Source organism: Limanda limanda, chromosome 12 (assembly GCF_963576545.1).
Source record: "Limanda limanda chromosome 12, fLimLim1.1, whole genome shotgun sequence".
NCBI classification, from domain to species: domain Eukaryota; kingdom Metazoa; phylum Chordata; class Actinopteri; order Pleuronectiformes; family Pleuronectidae; genus Limanda; species Limanda limanda.
The window spans coordinates 27864606-27882362 of record NC_083647.1 but is presented as its reverse complement, the minus strand read 5'-3'; the positions used below and the strand labels follow the sequence as shown (position 1 = coordinate 27882362).

At 46.8% G+C, this 17757-nt stretch overlaps 1 protein-coding gene across 1 annotated transcript in view; it reads left to right on the top strand.

Annotated features, from left to right (window-relative positions):
* The first annotated feature begins 1510 nt into the window (after positions 1-1510).
* The window catches only part of sptbn5 (spectrin, beta, non-erythrocytic 5), a 51167-nt gene continuing 34920 nt past the window's right edge, over positions 1511-17757 (top strand). Inside the window, exons 1-19 of the mRNA XM_061082214.1 lie at positions 1511-1624; positions 5647-5814; positions 6517-6633; positions 6995-7149; positions 7340-7568; positions 10496-10582; positions 10658-10765; positions 10871-10955; positions 11255-11388; positions 11508-11728; positions 13007-13145; positions 13277-13408; positions 13508-13596; positions 13680-13833; positions 14015-14218; positions 15879-16085; positions 16357-16510; positions 16747-16883; positions 17061-17270. Coding sequence (XP_060938197.1) covers positions 1511-1624; positions 5647-5814; positions 6517-6633; positions 6995-7149; positions 7340-7568; positions 10496-10582; positions 10658-10765; positions 10871-10955; positions 11255-11388; positions 11508-11728; positions 13007-13145; positions 13277-13408; positions 13508-13596; positions 13680-13833; positions 14015-14218; positions 15879-16085; positions 16357-16510; positions 16747-16883; positions 17061-17270 — 2844 coding nt within the window. The remainder of the gene's footprint in view (positions 1625-5646; positions 5815-6516; positions 6634-6994; positions 7150-7339; positions 7569-10495; positions 10583-10657; positions 10766-10870; positions 10956-11254; positions 11389-11507; positions 11729-13006; positions 13146-13276; positions 13409-13507; positions 13597-13679; positions 13834-14014; positions 14219-15878; positions 16086-16356; positions 16511-16746; positions 16884-17060; positions 17271-17757) is intronic.

The window sequence follows — 17757 nt, the reverse complement described above, 5'->3', positions numbered from 1 at the left end:
TACAGAGTTGATTCAGCTACATGTGAAGTTTTCACTCATTTCAAGTGAATTAAATCTTCTGGTTAAATAGTTGAATCAACATGTTTCAATGAGTTCAGTTCATTGGACTTGAATAGATTCCTTCTCAGAGTTTAACATCATGATGAACTTACTGTAACAGTTTGTTTACTGAGACAAATCCTGAATCTGCTTCAGCTTTTAAACCATTTTTAATTTGTTTCTTTAAAGTTTCGCCTCAGATTCACTCTTCATGCAAACTGGTTTTAACTGGTTCACACATGACGGATCTTAAAGTGAATCTCGATTGATTTAATGAGACGTTCATTACTCTGAGGACGTGATGGGACACTCATCAGCTGATCTCTGTGTGTGTGTGTGTGTGCGTGTCTGTGTGTGTTCTTTTATATATACAGTCTATGGTTCTTACACATCCTCAAGCATGAGTGAACTTTGACCCCTGCAGGTTTCTGCTGCTGTCAGGTAAGTGAACCTGCTCATGCTGTAAATCCAATGGTTTCAAAGTTCACACTCACAAAGCTACATGTGACTTGTGTGGGTTAAACCTCACATCAGAGTCTAACTTCAGAGTCTAACTTCAGAGTCTAGCTTCAGACTCTAACTTCAGACTCTAGCTTCAGAGTCTAACTTCAGAGTCTAACTTCAGACTTTAGCTTCAGACTCTAACTTCAGACTCTAAGTTCAGTCGGATCACAGAGAGAATAATATTTCTTCCAACACGTCTTTGGACGTCCCACCTCGGAAATTTTAGAGCTGAAAAAGACAAAAGAGAAGGTATGTTGAGAAAACGTGTGTGTGTGTGTGTGTGTGTTCATTGATTCCACCTTCTTCTTCTTCTTCTTCTTCTTCTTCTTCTTCTTCTTCTTCTTCTTCTTCTTCTTCTTCTTCTTCTTCTTCTTCTTCTTCTTCTTCTCCTCCAGACTTCGTTAGGATGTATTATCTGTGGTGTCTTAGTCCTGTGTGATCGTGCATATTGTTTACATAATGTATGCAAATGAAGCAACTTACAGGAGTTTCACTGCATCACATGTATCTGAGTAGTTTTAGTTCCAAATTAAAATTAAAAAAGTGTGTAACAAACAAAAGAGAATTCGATTTTAACAGTTTTCGGGTTTAAATTCGACAACTCATGAATTAATTTGCTCATTCTTTGAAAATAGATTTTATTTAGCTTTTGTGTGAAAATTGTTCTTGTTTCATTGTGAAACATCAAAAGCTACCACACAATTCAAAATGTCTCTCTTGTGCATCAGGACATGATGAACGTGTCCAACATGTCCAACGTGTGTGTTTTTATTTCACACATCAACGGACCTGAAGCCATCGGTCATGTGGACCAGGTCCTTGTTTCTGTGGAGGAGATGAACACGTAGTCAGTTGTGATCACGGCTGCACTTTGTGTGTTTGTGTGTTTGTGTGTTTGTGTGTTTGTCTGCAGAATGCAGCAGGTTGTGTCTCTTGCATCCTGTTGAGTCTCCTCTCTGTTTGCAGGATGGAGGTTGAGGAGGACGGGGCGGGACGGGTCCGCGAGCTGCAGGAGCAGAGGATGTCCGTCCAGAAGAAGACCTTCACCAAGTGGATGAACAGCGTCTTCTCCAAGAACGGGGTGAGACAGGAAACCTCCGAGAGCCGGGAAGAGATCCGGAGGTTTCAGGAGCAGGAGAAGAAGAATGACTGGGTTCAACCAGTTATCCATTCAGCTGCAGATTATTAATACTATAGTGGTATTTTAACATATTTACAATAGGCTGTATATAATGTAAATATCAGGAAATAGTGAAAGATGGATGATGGATGATGGATGATGGATGAGGGGTCCCTGTGGCTCTGTCTCTCAGGGTTGGGAGGTGTCTCTAGTTCAGTCTCATTGTTACTGGGACTCGGACTCGGACTCGGACAAGGACAAGGACTTTGACTGGGACTGGGACCGGGACCGGGACCGGAACCGGGACTGGAACTGGAACTGGGACTGGGACCGGGACCGGGACCGGAACCGGGACCGGGACCGGGACTCGGACTCGGACTCGGACTCGGACCGGGACCGGGACAGGGACTGGGACTGGGACCGGGACCGGGACCGGAACCGGGACTGGAACTGGAACTGGAACTGGGACTGGGACTGGGACCGGGACCGGGACCGGAACCGGAACCGGGACCGGGACCGGGACCGGGACCGGGACTCGGACTCGGACTCGGACCGGGACCGGGACAGGGACTGGGACTGGGACCGGGACCGGGACCGGGACTGGGACTGGGACTGGGACTGGGACTGGGACTGGGACTGGGACAGAAACTGGGACTGGGACCGGGACTGGGACTGGGACAGAAACTGGGACTGGGACTGGGACTCGGACTCGGACTCGGACTCGGACTCGGACTCGGACTCGGACTCGGACTCGGACTCGGACTCGGACCGGGACCGGGACAGGGACTGGGACTCTGATCTATTTCCTGCTCACGGGACAAACTTTACACGAAACAAGGAAGTTAAAACACTGAAACTCTCCTGAAGCATAATCTTTGAAGCATAATCATTAAGTTAATTATAAACTTTTATTATTTACCTGCAGGAGTTTAACTGGTGCTGAAGTGTTTTTATTGGTCCTGTTACTGAAGTGAAGGATCTGAGTTGTTGTGTCTCCAGCTCTGACTCACGTCCTGTGGCTCAGGTTGAACAGATTCCAGTTCTTCCTCATAGCTCCAGTATGATTTATGTGTTTTTATTGTCTGATAACTGGATGCCAGCTGCTGGATGAACACTGAGGCCGGCTGCTGATCCTCATTCCCAGGATTCCTCAGGGTTCCTCAGGGTTCCTCAGGGTTTGTTCAGGAGGGCAGAGTGAGGAATGCAGATGTTCTCATGCAGCTGAGGTTCCAGATCTGATCTGAGCTCAGAGGCCTCGTGAGACATGAACTCACAGGAAGTTCACGATGAGGAGTTCAACTCTGCAAACATTAATCAGACTTAATGTGACTGTTTCAGACACAAAACAACCTCAATACATGTGTAACCTTCAGGCTTCCTAATTAAATCAACTTAATGATGTGTTGTCTTCTGTATAAACAGCAGCTGACGTTGACCACAGGAGGAGTTGGTTGTTATAAATCAGTTATTACAATGATGATAAATTAGTCTGAATCTGTCGCTTCCAATATCACCTGCGACATGTTTTCTCTGATCTGCATAAATTTACCCAAACCTTTGTTTTGATGAGAAACTTTGTTAAATCAAAAAGTTTCACAAATGTGAGCAAACAACTTTCGCTGCACTAGCTTAGTGAGTGTTAGCTTGTTGTTTGTTAGCTTATATTAACCTGGCTTCAGTTTTAATTCGTTAGATTTTTTTATTTGAACAGATTGTGTTTACACTCTGCTCAGGTCAGAGAACATTATTAAAATGTAAACAGACTTTAACATGTTTGGACTCGGACAGATTCAGGAGAGAAACTCAGTGAATGATAAACTGCTACGTGTTTAACGTGAGGTCAGCAGGGTTTACAGATTTTATTTACTTTTATGAGTATGATACTAAAACATAATATCATTTTAATGACCACATGTGACCTTTCACTTAAGAGACGTCCATAACAATTCAAACTGGAATCATCAGATGAAGGACGGTCGGTTCCAATGTTCAAACATCTGTAGGTTTTCATTTTCACACAAATGAAACTGCAACCGGAGGATATGATATTTTTGATATTGTGAAATCCAGAAGAAAAATCTGCAGACGAATCAGGAACAAGAGGAAACTGCAGAAACAGACTCAGGCCGACGTGTTGAGAGCCGGATGGAGGAGAGAGCTCTGGATTCAGATGTTTGTTCTGAGTCCGTTTGATTAATAACCTGAGAATCTGGAACAAACACTTGAGAGTCTGAGTGAGCAGCGTCCACGTGAAGACGTTGAGGACCGGGCCCCTGACCTGAGATCAGCAGGATGTCCTGAGCCGACTGGACGGAGACGTTGTGTAACTCACTTCAGGAGGAAGCTGCACCCAACACGCACATGTTGTTCTAATGAAAGTCACACAACTGTACACGTGTTCAATCACACATTAGAAACGTGAAGCTTCCATCGCTCGGTTCATATCAGATCCTTCACTCAGGTCAAAGTACAGGATATTAATAACTCCTGTATTTAAACTCATGTATGATGTTTCATCTGCTGTGAATCTTTAAAAAAGATTTAATTTGTGTGTGTTGATGTGTTGATCTCTACTTTAGGAACCAGATATTTATCTTCATAGATGTACGGCTCAATGCAATATTCATTATAAGACATCGCCATGATGTTTGTTTTAATGCATTTTCATTGGACCATATAACCGACAGAGAAGTCCTAACCGGTCCTAACCTGTCCTGACCTGTCTTGACCTGTCCTAACCTGTCCCGACCTGTCCTGACCTGTCCTGACCTGTCCTAACCTGTCCTGACCTGTCCTGACCTGTCCCGACCTGTCCTGACCTGTCCTAACCTGTCCTAACCTGTCCTGACCTGTCCTAACCGGTCCTGACCTGTCCTGACCTGTCCTGACCTGTCCTAACCTGTCCTGACCTGTCCCGACCTGTCCTAACCTGTCCTAACCTGTCCTGACCTGTCCTAACCGGTCCTAACCTGTCCTAACCTGTCCTGACCTGTCCCGACCTGTCCTGACCTGTCCTGTCCTGACCTGACCTGTCCTAACCTGTCCCGACCTGTCCTGACCTGTCCTGACCTGTTCTAACCTGTCCTGACCTGTCCTGACCTGTCCTGACCTGTCCTGACCTGTCTCAACCTGTCCTGACCTGTCCTGACCTGTCCTAACCTGTCCTAACCTGTCCTGACCTGTCCCGACCTGTCCTAACCTGTCCTGACCTGTCCCGACCTGTCCTGACCTGTCCTAACCTGTCCCGACCTGTCCTGACCTGTCCTAACCTGTCCTAACCTGTCCTGACCTGTCCTGACCTGTCCTAACCTGTCCTGACCTGTCCTGACCTGTCCCGACCTGTCCCAACCTGTCCTAACCTGTCCTAACCTGTCCTGACCTGTCCCGACCTGTCCTGACCTGTCCTGACCTGTCCCAGCCTGTCCTGACCTGTCCCAGCCTGTCCTGACCTGTCCCGACCTGTCCTGACCTGTCCTGACCTGTCCTGACCTGACCTGTCCTGACCTGACCTGTCCTAAACTGTCCTAACCTGTCCTGACCTGTCCCAGCCTGTCCTGACCTGTCCTAACCTGTCCTGACCTGTCCTGACCTGTCCTAACCTGTCCTGACCTGTCCTGACCTGTCCTGACCTGTCCTGACCTGTCCTGACCTGTCCTGACCTGTCCTGACCTGTCCTGACCTGTCCTGACCTGTCCTGACCTGACCTGTCCTGACCTGACCTGTCCTAAACTGTCCTAACCTGTCCTGACCTGTCCCAGCCTGTCCTGACCTGTCCTAACCTGTCCTGACCTGTCCTAACCTGTCCTGACCTGTCCTGACCTGTCCTGACCTGACCTGACCTGTCCCGACCTGTCCTGACCTGTCCTGACCTGTCCCGACCTGTCCTGACCTGTCCCGACCTGTCCTGACCTGACCTGTCCCGACCTGTCCTGACCTGTCCTGACCTGTCCTGACCTGTCCTGACCTGTCCCGACCTCCTGCAGGAACCTGTGGAGCTGACGGACGTCTACACGGAGCTGAAGGCCGGAGTGGATCTGATCCGTCTCCTGGAGCTGATCTCCAGAGAGAAGCTTCCAGCGCCCAGCAGAAGAACCCTGAGGGTCCACTGCCTGGAGAACAACGGCATCGCCATCAACTTCCTCAAGACCAAGGTACCTGACCGTCTGTGGACCAGAGTCACTGACCTGTCTGTGGATCAGAGCAACTGACCTGTCCGTCAAATCGATGTGTTTCTGCTCCATCCTGATACGATGGCGTCAGTAATGTTGCAGTGGTCTGGAGACCTGTCCTCTGTTCTTACTTCTTCTTCAGTTCCTTGAAGGACTATCAATCAATCAATCAATCAATCAATCAATCAATCAAATTTGATCTGTATAGCCCATATTCACAAATCACAGTTTGTCTCATAGGGCTTTAACATGGTGAGACATCCTCTGTCCTTCACCCTCAACAAGAGTCAGGACAAGCTACTAAAAACCCTTTTAACAGGTGAAGACACGTAGAAACCTCGGAGAGACACATGTGAGGATCCGTCTCTCAGGACGGACACAAGTGATGTGTAGAGGAGAACATCATCAGGAGAAAGGTTTCAGCAGCATCGATGAGGGGAAACATGTTGAAGGAGAACTTAAATACTATATGTGAAGCAGTCCTGCTGCATCATAGTCTTTGGTCAGCAGCAGGATCATGATCCAGCATCAAGACCTGATCCACTATAGTCCACAGTCATTGTCCACTGGCGCCAGTTAGGATCCATCATCAGCCGCCACCTTGGTCGTGGTCCACCACCGTTATCTGATGCCAACGCCATAAAGGATCTATAAGGACTATCACTAAACAATGTCCTCTGTCAGATTCGGGTGGATCTGATTGGTCCAGAGAACGTGGTGGACGGGGACCGGACGCTGATCCTGGGTCTGTTGTGGATCATCATCCTCAGGTTCCAGATCGGACCCATCAACCTGGAAGAGGTAGAGTCTGAGTTTTATTATACAACTTGAACAAATTTAAACCTGTAACTTAATGGAGTATCCTCCTTCCTTCCTCTCCCCTCATCTCTCCTTTGCTTCATGACTTCTCCTCTCATCTTTCTCTATCATCTCGTTTTCTGTTCTCTCCCCCCATCCGTCCTTTCTCCCTCTTCTGAATCACCATGTTTCCATCCTCTCTCCTCCTTCTTCTCTGTTTTTGTTCTTTCTTCCCCAACCTCTTTTCCCTCTTTATCTCCCTTGTGTCTTTTAATTTGATCTTTCCTGTACATTTCCTTTTCTTACGCTCTCGCCTCCTTTCCTTCTTTCTTTCTCCTTTGTCTTCTTCTCCCCCCCCCCTCAGCCGGGTGGAGGTAGTGTCGCTCACCGCTCGGCGAAGGAGGCTCTGCTGATCTGGTGCCAGAGGAAAACCTCGGGCTACGCTGGAGTGAACGTGAAGGACTTCTCGTCCAGCTGGAGGGACGGACTGGCCTTCAACGCCCTCATCCACGCCCACCGGTACAACACACGTGTACACACACACACACACACACACACACACACACACACACACACACACACACACACACACACACACACACACACACACACACACACAGACACACACACACACACACACACAAACACACACACACACACACACACACACACACACTCATCCCTCAATCTCTCTCTTTGCTCGCCCCAGGCCGGACCTGTTTGACTATCACCGTCTCCATGGCGACGACCCCTGCCCTAACCTGCAGCACGCCTTCTCTCTGGCCGAGCGTCAGTTTGGGATCATGCAGCTGCTGGAGGTGGAGGACATGGTCGTCCCTCATCCAGACGAGAAGTCCATCATGACCTACGTGTCCCTCTACTACCACTACTTCTCCAAGATGAAGCAGGGCCAGACCGTCCAGAAGAGACTCGCTAAGGTGTGAAGCTTCACCACATGGGGGCGCCACTGATCCACTAGTCACACATTAAGACCTGAGACCAGCTGGAGGTTCCCAGTTCTCCAGGTCATGATGTCCAAGTGTTACAAACAGGTCAACAGGTCAACAGGTCAACAGGTCAACAGGACCGGACCTGTTTGCAGCACTTGGATATTAGCTGATTAATCCAAGAACATTAAATCATTGAAACATTTTAGAGCTAAAATTAAGTATTTTAAAGCTTCTTGTTCCATGTGTGAACATCTTTGATCATATATGATGACGTTTACATGGACATCAATATTTTGATTAAGTTGATATATTGATCTTATCCATAATAAGAGTTAGAGAATAAGAGAATCCAGACTATTGTCTTAATCAGGTTAATAATCATAATTTAATATTAATGTCCATGTAAACTTAGTCAGATATTTTCTTCTGTGGGAACTCAAAGTCATATCTGAAAGATGCTCAATGGTTTTCTGTAAATTCATGATTGTCTTGATACAAACCCTGGACTGCTCCGCCCTCTGCTGGCTGCTATCGGTACTGCAGCAGAAGTCTGTGTTGAAATCTCCTCCACAGACAGTTTCTCCTCTAGAAGAAGTGAAGAAGAGTTTCCTCTCTGATCATTGGCTGGTTTGTCTCTAATCCGTCAGACTCCACCTATCATGTGGATTACAGTCAGATTAGAATCAGGACTCATGGGAGCTCAGCCTCGAGCTACAGAGCTGCAGAGCTGCAGAGCTACAGAGCTGCAGAGCTGCAGAGCTCACACCACAACATCACACCTGGGGAATGAAGTTAATAACAGAATCTAGAGAGGAAATAGCTGCTGTGCAAAGTTATATATTCATGTGAGAGCAGGAGATGCTGAGGAACATCAGAGGAACTAGAAAGACACACTTTATTCACATTACACAAGATATGTTGCTCACGTTTCTTGTAGCAGAGTCTTATTTAAACTGACATTTTAGTGATCATAGTGTGGATGTTTCAGGTGAGCTTCAGTGCAGCCTTGACCTCTCTATCCTGTGAGGTCAGTGGGCGGAGCTTCAGACACTAAGCTAATCAGATCTCTCACACTGAGACGCTGCAGGAGGCGACTCCACAGAACCAGGAGCAGAGCAGGAGACCCGGGTCGGATCTGTTCTGTGGAAGTCAGAGCTCGGAGTTCAGATCCTGTTGATCCTGATCACACGAGGAACCAGAGCAGCTTTAGATCTCACTCTGGGTTCAGAGGCCTCCTGGTTTCCATTGGTTGTCGTTTGTCTCTGTGGGTTTGGTCCTCGAGCAGTTTGTCTTTGCACTGAAGTGATGGAGCAAACAGGTTTCTGATCCTTCTGAGGTATTTCAATCATATTTACATTCGGAGCTTCCAGTTTAATAACCAGAGGTTTTCAGCCGTCGTGGAACTGGACTGTTCATGTTCCTTTTTATCTGAGCAGCATCGTGCTGGTTCACAAATGCTCTGTTGTGTATCTGAGTCTCAATATGCACATATGTAATATAACTTGAACCATGAGGGAGGATTTCTGTGGATCATAAGCTCTGCTGCATTAAAAGCACCTTTGATAGTAGATGGACCTGCACAGGAAATGTAGATTGAGGTTTTAATGTTTTTAAAAAGTTGAGGATAGTTTGCTTCTCTCTCTCTGAACTCCTAATGTTCAGCTGTAATGGTTGGAGTATTTGCTGTTGATGTTTATGTTCCAGGTATTTCGAGGTCCAGTGATTTACCTGGTGTCACGTAACGATGGTTCATATCTATAGATTCATCTCCATCAGGTTTGCACCAGAAATCCCCAGCATGGAGAGGACAGGAAATGGCCTGTGGGGTCTTTCCCAGAACATCAGGTGGTCTTCAGCCATGGTGGAGGGATGTTTGTGGGTTTTAATAAAGTAATTCAGTCTCAAGCTGAAGACCTCAGGTGTTCCAGGTGCAGTCCACACATCTGGACGGATCCTCAGCATCTGCTCTGAAGCAGGATATGTGTGCAGGAACATTCCAGAAGAGGTGAAGGTTCTAGAAGAGCTTTTAACTGGAGGGACCAGGTGCAGCAGGTGTGGTTTAGGGGCAGGTGATGTTTCACAGTGAGGTTGAACCGAGAGGCGTGTCCATGTCCACCTGGGTCACGTGTGTGTGACACAGCAGGACTCAACAGTGCTGAGGGAACATGTCAGTGGGAGGAAGTCTCAGTGGTCAGTGGGTGAAGAGGCAGTACAGGAGGGAGACCTCCACCCGACCCGTCCACAAGGTTCGTTCTGCTTCTCCACAGCATCATGTTGATCTGTTTCAGTTTCACTACAGGAACCACGAGTCCAGAGAAACACACTAAACAAATATAAATCATTAGGAGAGTGTATCACTACTCTGCTTATAAAGGTCTCTGGAGATATTCTTCATGTAAAACCGTGTGTACATGATACAGCTACAGCTGAAGCTTCTTAGCTCCGTTTGTTACAGTTCTGTTATTGAATAGTTGAGTCATGAAATTCAGATCATTCTCCAGATCTGCACCACAGATCTTTCATCAACATGTTCTCATTATTTCCAGAAAATTCAGATTCATGTTGGAATGTTAATGAAGAGAAAATCCTGGGTCGGCCTTTTGAATTGATTTCACACTGTAATCAATATAACAAATACAAGAAAGGTCTGATGACAAAACACTGATCAGAAAACTGAAGTTTTATCCACAAGTACTTTTACAAAAGGAATCTCAGGATTACTCTGTTTTATTTGATTAATTCGTTTACAGAGATACCTTCAACATGTATGAAACCCAACAGGGAAAAGGTTTGTTGGGTGAGAGGAGCAACCCTCACAGGGAATCACAGGAGAACCACGGCAGCGTTAGGAACTTTGTGTTGCATCAGGTCCGTTCTGAAGAACATCTCTGATGACTTTGCTCGTGTCTTCTCAGATTGTGGGGATGCTGATGGAGCTGGACGACATGAAGGTGCGGTACGAGAGGATGGTCTCACATCTGCTGCACTGGATCCAAACCAAGGTAACACCACCAGCCCCGGTGACAGGAAGTGAAGCCGCTGTGTGGAGGAACTCATGGTTCCTTGTCTCACTGCAGGTGGTCCAGCTGAATGACAGAAGGTTCCCCAACTCTCTGAAGGAGATGCAGGTGCTGGTGGCGGCTTTCAAGACCTACAGGACAGTGGAGAAACCTCCCAAGTACCAGGTGAGACTCCATCATGTTCCCGTCGTCTCAGGGAAACTAAATAAGCTTTTCCTGGTCATTGTCTTTTGAGTCTTGACTTCTTGGTGCTTCTCCTTGTCTCTGAAGGAACGTGGAGCCATGGAGGCTCATCTCTTCAGTCTGAAGACGCAGCTCGCCGCCAACAACCAGCGCTCCTACAATCCTCCAGAAGGTAAACAGCACAGTGACTATCTGATCTGTTGTTAGCCACAGTTCATGAACCCTCCTCCTCCATGTGAGCAGATGGGACATGGACCAGACAATCTGAGCACTTGTTCAATAAATGTTTGTCCAAGATGGTTTCTGGTATTTCAGGGAGTTCATATCACGCTGAGTGTTCATGATTCTGATAAGTTTGGTCTAATTAGTTATTAGTCTGAGATTTGTCCTTTCAAAATAAAACATTTTCTTACTTCATATTGTGTTTGTGTGTGTGTGTGTGTGTGTGTGTGTGTGTGTGTGTGTGTGTAGGTAAAACACTGCGTGACATCGAGAAGAGTTGGGTTTTGTTGGAGCGAGCTGAACACGAGCGGGAAGGTGCCCTGCAGGGGGCGCTGCTCCGTCTGGAGAACCTGGAGCAGCTCGCCCAGAAGTTTGGGAGGAAGGTAGATGATAAAAGATCTAACACAAAGCACATTGATCCCTTCGGAGTGAAAGATAAGATATTTGGATGCTGATGATGAATTCCAGTTTTCAGTCAGTGCTGTTTGTCTTGGTTCCTCAGGCGGCTCTGAGAGACGGGTACCTGGAGGACACGCTGCGTCTCATCCGGAGACAGGATGTCCGAGCGCTCTCCTCCCTGGAGGAGGTGCAGGCCGCCGGCCGGCGTCTGGAGGCCCTCGCCACCGACGCTCTGGCCAGAGAGCCACGCTTCACCGCCCTGAGGGACATGGCCAGGACCATCGAGAGAGGAAACTACCACAGCAAGGAGCAGGTCATCAGGAGGTGAGTGACCTGAGTGACCTCCATCAGGTGCAGGGTTCACACCTGAAGGTTCACTGAAGACCTGAAGGTTCACTGGGGACCTGAAGGTTCACTGAGGACCTGAAGGTTCCCTGAGGACCTGAAGGTTCACTGAGGACCTGAAGGTTGCCTGAGGACCTGAAGGTTGCCTGAGGACCTGAAGGTTCACTGAGAACCTGAAGGTTCACTGAGGACCTGAAGGTTCACTGAGGACCTGAAGGTTCACTGAGGACCTAAAGGTTCCCTGAGGACCTGAAGGTTCACTGAGGTCCTGAAGGTTCACTGAGGACCTGAAGGTTCTCTGAGGTCCTGAAGGTTCCCTGAGGACCTGAAGGTTCCTTGAGGACCTGAAGGTTCACTGAGGACCTGAAGGTTCCCTGAGGACCTGAAGGTTCACTGAGGACCTGAAGGTTCACTGAGGACCTGAAGGTTCACTGAGGACCTGAAGGTTCACTGATTGCCTGAGGTTCACTGAGGTCCTGAAGGTTCCCTGAGGTCCGAAGGTTCACTGAGGACCTGAAGGTTCACTGAGGACCTGAAGGTTCCATGAGGACCTGAAGGTTCACTGAGGACCTGGAAGTTCCCTGAGGACCTGAAGGTTCACTGAGGACCTGAAGGTTCACTGAGGACCTGAAGGTTCCATGAGGACCTGAAGGTTCACTGTGGACCTGGAAGTTCCCTGAGGACCTGAAGGTTCACTGAGGTCCTGAATGTTCCCTGAGGACCTGAAGGTTCACTGAGGTCCTGAATGTTCCCTGAGGACCTGAAGGTTCATTGAGGACCTGAAGGTTCCCTGAGGACCTGAAGGTTCACTGAGGACCTGAAGGTTCACCGGAGTGAGACTGAAGCCAGGTATCAGGAGCATGTGAGGATGAGGAGGTGGTTTAAGTGAAAGAAGAAGAAAGAGAAATAAAATCAGGTTTTATCACTTGAACTCAAAGATCAGAGTTCAGTGCTGAAAGTAAAGTTAGTTTACAGGTGATATTCACTTTGAAACAAATAAATGTTTCATTGTAGATGATCTTGAAACGTGTGGTTTAGGATGAGAGAAGAACATTGGACCTTAGTGTGGTTGATACAGTCCTGTGCTGGTTTTGCTGGTTTCTCAAACTGGTCTTAACTCATCTGAAAACACAGATACAGAAGCTCTGAGGGAAAGTGATGGTAAATGATTCTGGGATCTTTCTCCTCAGAACAATCTGACGAGCGTCTCAGTGATTATATTGTAATATATTTGTAAATGACATCTGTGCTCCTAAGGGAGGAGAGCATTCGGACCCGGTGGACGGACCTGTTGCAGCAGCTGCAGGAGCACAGGGGGCTGCTGGGTAATGTAGTTGAAACCCTCAGCTGCCTCCGAGACATGGAACTGGTCTCCCAGGAGTTGAAAGAACTCCAGGTGAATATGATTTGGTTTTTAAGATTGCAGCTGGGATTTCAAATGTGTTTCTCCTTTGTACGATCTGTTAGTAATAAAAACACATGTTACAGAACAGGATCAGAGTTTAGTTTCCTCTTCTTGCTCATCAGACCCAGGCCGGTTCCTCTGACCTGGGGAAGCAGCTGACGGAGGTGGAGTCTCTCCTCCAGAAGCAGGATCTCCTAGAAGCTCAGATCTCAGCTCATGGTGAAACCATCGCCTCCATCAGCAGCCGAGCTCTGGTACAGAACTGGTGATCTCACACCTGCAGCTGGAGGAAGACGATGAAGAAGATGAAGAAGATAAGAAAGAGCTCACCTCTCTCTCTCTCTCTCTTTCAGGGGAAGGTGAGCGACGGGCAGCAGATTCACAGCAGAGTGAGAGCTCTCGACACTCAGTACAGATCTCTGGTGTCTCTCAGCAGCAACAGGTATTCTTCAGTTTCACTTTTTATTAAAAGCTTCTTCAGGAAGAACGTAGCTCGTGTATGGATCAACCTTCTTGTCTCCTCAGGAGGAAACAGCTGGAGGCTCAGCTCAGGCTGTTTGAGTTCTTCCATGACTGTGAGGAGCTGGAGGCGTGGCTTTGGGAACGCTGGTTGAGACTTCAGACCGCCGGACTGGGACGAGACCTCAGCCACATCCAGCTGGCTCAACACAATCACAAGGTCAGACGCACAACTTCATTCTCTGTGCCTGTCTTTAAATATTTAACATTTCCTCAAGAGAAAATGAGAAAAGCCTCAGAAAGTTATTCCAGATTAGTTATTTCTTCTTGGTATAAATGACTGATTAGTTGTAATAACTTATTTAAAAGTTATTTCAACACATTCTACGATCTTGTCTCAGGCGCTGGAGGCGGAGCTCCAGGCCCAGGAGTCTCTGTACCAGGGGGTTCTGGGTCGAGGTCAGGATCAAGTGTCCAAACAGAACCGGGTCAACCAGCGAGCCGTCCAGAAGTGGATCAGGACTCTGAAGAGGAGGTGGAGTCACCTGACCGACGAGGTCACAGGACGCCGGGACAGGCTGCAGGCCGCCGCTGCCATCAAGCAGGTAAACAAGGTGCATGCTGGGTAACAGGTGAAGGAAGAGCAACAGAAAGAAGACTCACTAACTCACTGAGGCCTGTTCTAACTCTATACTTAAGATAGATAGATAGATAGATAGATAGATAGATAGATAGATAGATAGATAGATAGATAGATAGATAGATAGATAGATGGATGGATGGATGGATGGATGGATGGATGGATGGATGGATGGATGGATGGATGGATGGATGGATGGATGGATGGATGGATGGACGGACGGACGGACGGACGGACGGACGGACGGACGGACGGACGGACGGACGGACGGACGGACGGAGGGAGGGATGGATGGATGGATGGATGGATGGATGGATGGATGGATGAATGATGGATGGATGGATGGATGGATGGATGGATGGATGGATGGACGGACGGACGGACGGACGGACGGACGGACGGACGGAGGGATGGATGGATGGATGGATGGATGGATGGATGGATGGATGGATGGATGGATGGATGGACGGACGGACGGACGGACGGACGGACGGACGGACGGACGGACGGACGGAGGGAGGGAGGGAGGGACGGACGGACGGACGGACGGACGGACGGAGGGAGGGAGGGAGGGAGGGATGGATGGATGGATGGATGGATGGATGGATGGATGGATGGATGGATGGATGGATGGATAGATAGATAGATAGATAGATAGATAGATAGATAGATAGATAGATAGATAGATAGATAGATAGATAGATAGATAGATAGATAGATAGATAGATAGATAGATAGATAGATAGATAGATAGATAGATAGATAGATAGATAGATAGATAGATAGATAGATAGATAGATAGATAGATAGATAGATAGATAGATAGATAGATAGATAGATAGATAGATAGATAGATAGATAGATAGATAGATAGAATAGATAGATAGATAGATAGATTACTTTATTCATCCCCGAAGGGAAATTAAGTCGTCATAGCAGCCGGTATATTTGAATACAATAAAATACAAAACAATAGAATAAAATAAAAAATATTGAGGTAGAAAGAATAAAAACAGAAACACGCGATAAATAGGTAGATAAGGTGCAGTGGCAAGATGATGGTAATAGTACTGATGATATGATGGTAATGGTATTGTTACACAGTATATAAAAATAGTACAGTATATATAGTATATAATATAACATAACATATATTTATATATGATAGTTATTATACCAATGTAATAGCAGTATAAAGTAATAATGGCAGCAACAGTATATATAATAATAATAGTAGAAATAATATAATAAAAATAATTATAATAATAACATGTACACATGTGTAAATATGTGTATATAGACTTATTTATACAAAGAATATACAGAGAGTATGATATAATATGATATGATATATAGTAGAGGTATAAATATAAGTATTTGACTATACAATAGGTAATATAATATACTATGAGTGTAAGAATATGTAGACAGAGTGTGCAAAAGACAATATTATTGTATAAAATTATATATAATATCAGTATGGTTTATATGAACTAAAATAACATCATAAGTTCTAATAATAATAGTTTGCACATAAACTTACTACAGTGTCAAGTCCCTAAACTTGGATAGGTTTATTATGAGTTATCTCCGACCTCAGATCAACAGACGTTTCTTCTGCTCAGTACTTTGCAGATGTGGAAGAGGCCAACTCGTGGTTGGGCGACAGGAAGCCGCTGCTGACCAGCGGAGACCAAGGGAAGGACGAGTCGAGCACGGGGAACCTGCTGCAGCGCCACCTGCGGGTGGAGAAGGAGATGGTGGCCTACGCCTCTGAGATGAAGAGGCTGTCCGAGCAGGCGAGGGGCGTGGCTCAGCTGACGGCTCTGACTGTGAGTGACGCCTGGAATCATAAAGTGCATGAGCCTACAGGTGGCTCGGTACATCTGAGAGTATGAACAGTTATACAGAACACACAGATTGGTCTGGTTTGGTTTTTAAATGTAATGAAAAGTTCAGCCTCTTACTTTGCTGACATGTGGAAGTCGGAGCTTCAACCAGCTGACAGGAGAGAGTCTGTGAAGAGACCAGGTCAAGTTGTGTGTTTCACGTGTTTCTGTTTTTCACCTCGACACATGTTCCCTGTGCTCACACTCTTTGTAGGCGGAGCCTCCACAGAGTAAAATGATGGAATACAGTGAGTCGTCTGAAGAGGAGGAGGAGTCAGGAGCTGCTACTTCATCACCGAGCCTGAAGGGGGGGAGGAGCCTGCAGAGTGAGGAGAGCAAGGCCAAGGTCCGCTTCAGATACAGCAGAGGTACAGCAGAGCCTTTAAATATAAATACTCCTTATGATTTGATCTGTACAGAACTCGTCTGTTCTTACTGTTCCAAGCTGTGTGGGACCATGTGACCCATGGTTCACTGGAGGTGTCTCTGTCCACATTGTCCTCGGACTCGTCACAGAGTCATTGAACATCTCAAGTAGAACAGGATCTGACCTGTTGGAGCATCTTGTTTGTATAACATCTATTAACCGCTGTGTTCCATCCAGGCCAGTTTCCATGGGATCGTAATGAGGTTGTTATCGTTGTCAGCGACGAGCCGGATGGAGACAGAGTTCTTGCCAGAGACAGCAGAGGAAACCAGCAGCTCATCCCCAGGACCTACCTCAGCCTGCTGGCAGCCACAGTGAGATCAGATCAGATCAGATCATCACTGTTCTAATAACCAGCTTCTAGTGATACATCTAATCATCACTCACTGTTAGCTAGTCCTTTATAAAACCACAGAGAAATCACCATCAACCAAAACCTCTCCTTTTTGCTCCTGACTCTGACATGTCATTAACAACACCCTCCTTTTCAGGCTCCACCCCCCACGCCCGCCGGCACCAATGGCGTCCCAGTGAGCCCGGAGAGGAAGGCGAGTCGCCCCAGACGAACCCACTCCAAGCGTCGCAGCACCACGGAGATCCAGACCTCTTGGCTTCCAGACCCTCAGTACCAGAGAGACACTGTGGACAGGACACAGACTCAGCTGGACCAGGACTACAAGTCCCTACTCACCCTGCTCAAGGTGAGAGAGGGACGGCAGGGACCAGGAACCACCTGGACCAGGTCCCAACAGGTTCCAACAGGTTCCAAAGCATCACGTCCTGTAGTTTCTTCTCCTGCCTGCAGAGGCCGCTGTTGTCTCTGCTTGAAGCAGTGGAGTAAAGAAGGAAGACTTGAGTTTCCAATCTCCCTGTTTGTTTAGTATTTTATCTTTGTGATGCGAAAACACAGATATTCTTCTGTGTTTGTCAGCAATATTTAACTCCTTATTGCCTGAATTAATTTCCATTTATATAAAAAAAATATTATTTGTGTTTTTGGCTGTCATACTGATGCTACATTAAGTGAAGATTGTTAATTTAAATATAGGTATGAGGCAAATAAGCGACGTTAGGCATAATGGGGCATAACCGTAATTTAACAAATTTTCCAGTCTCTGGTATGTAGATTATTATATTGATGCTGCTTTTGCTTGAAATTGAATAACAACATATGTTTCTGTACAATCA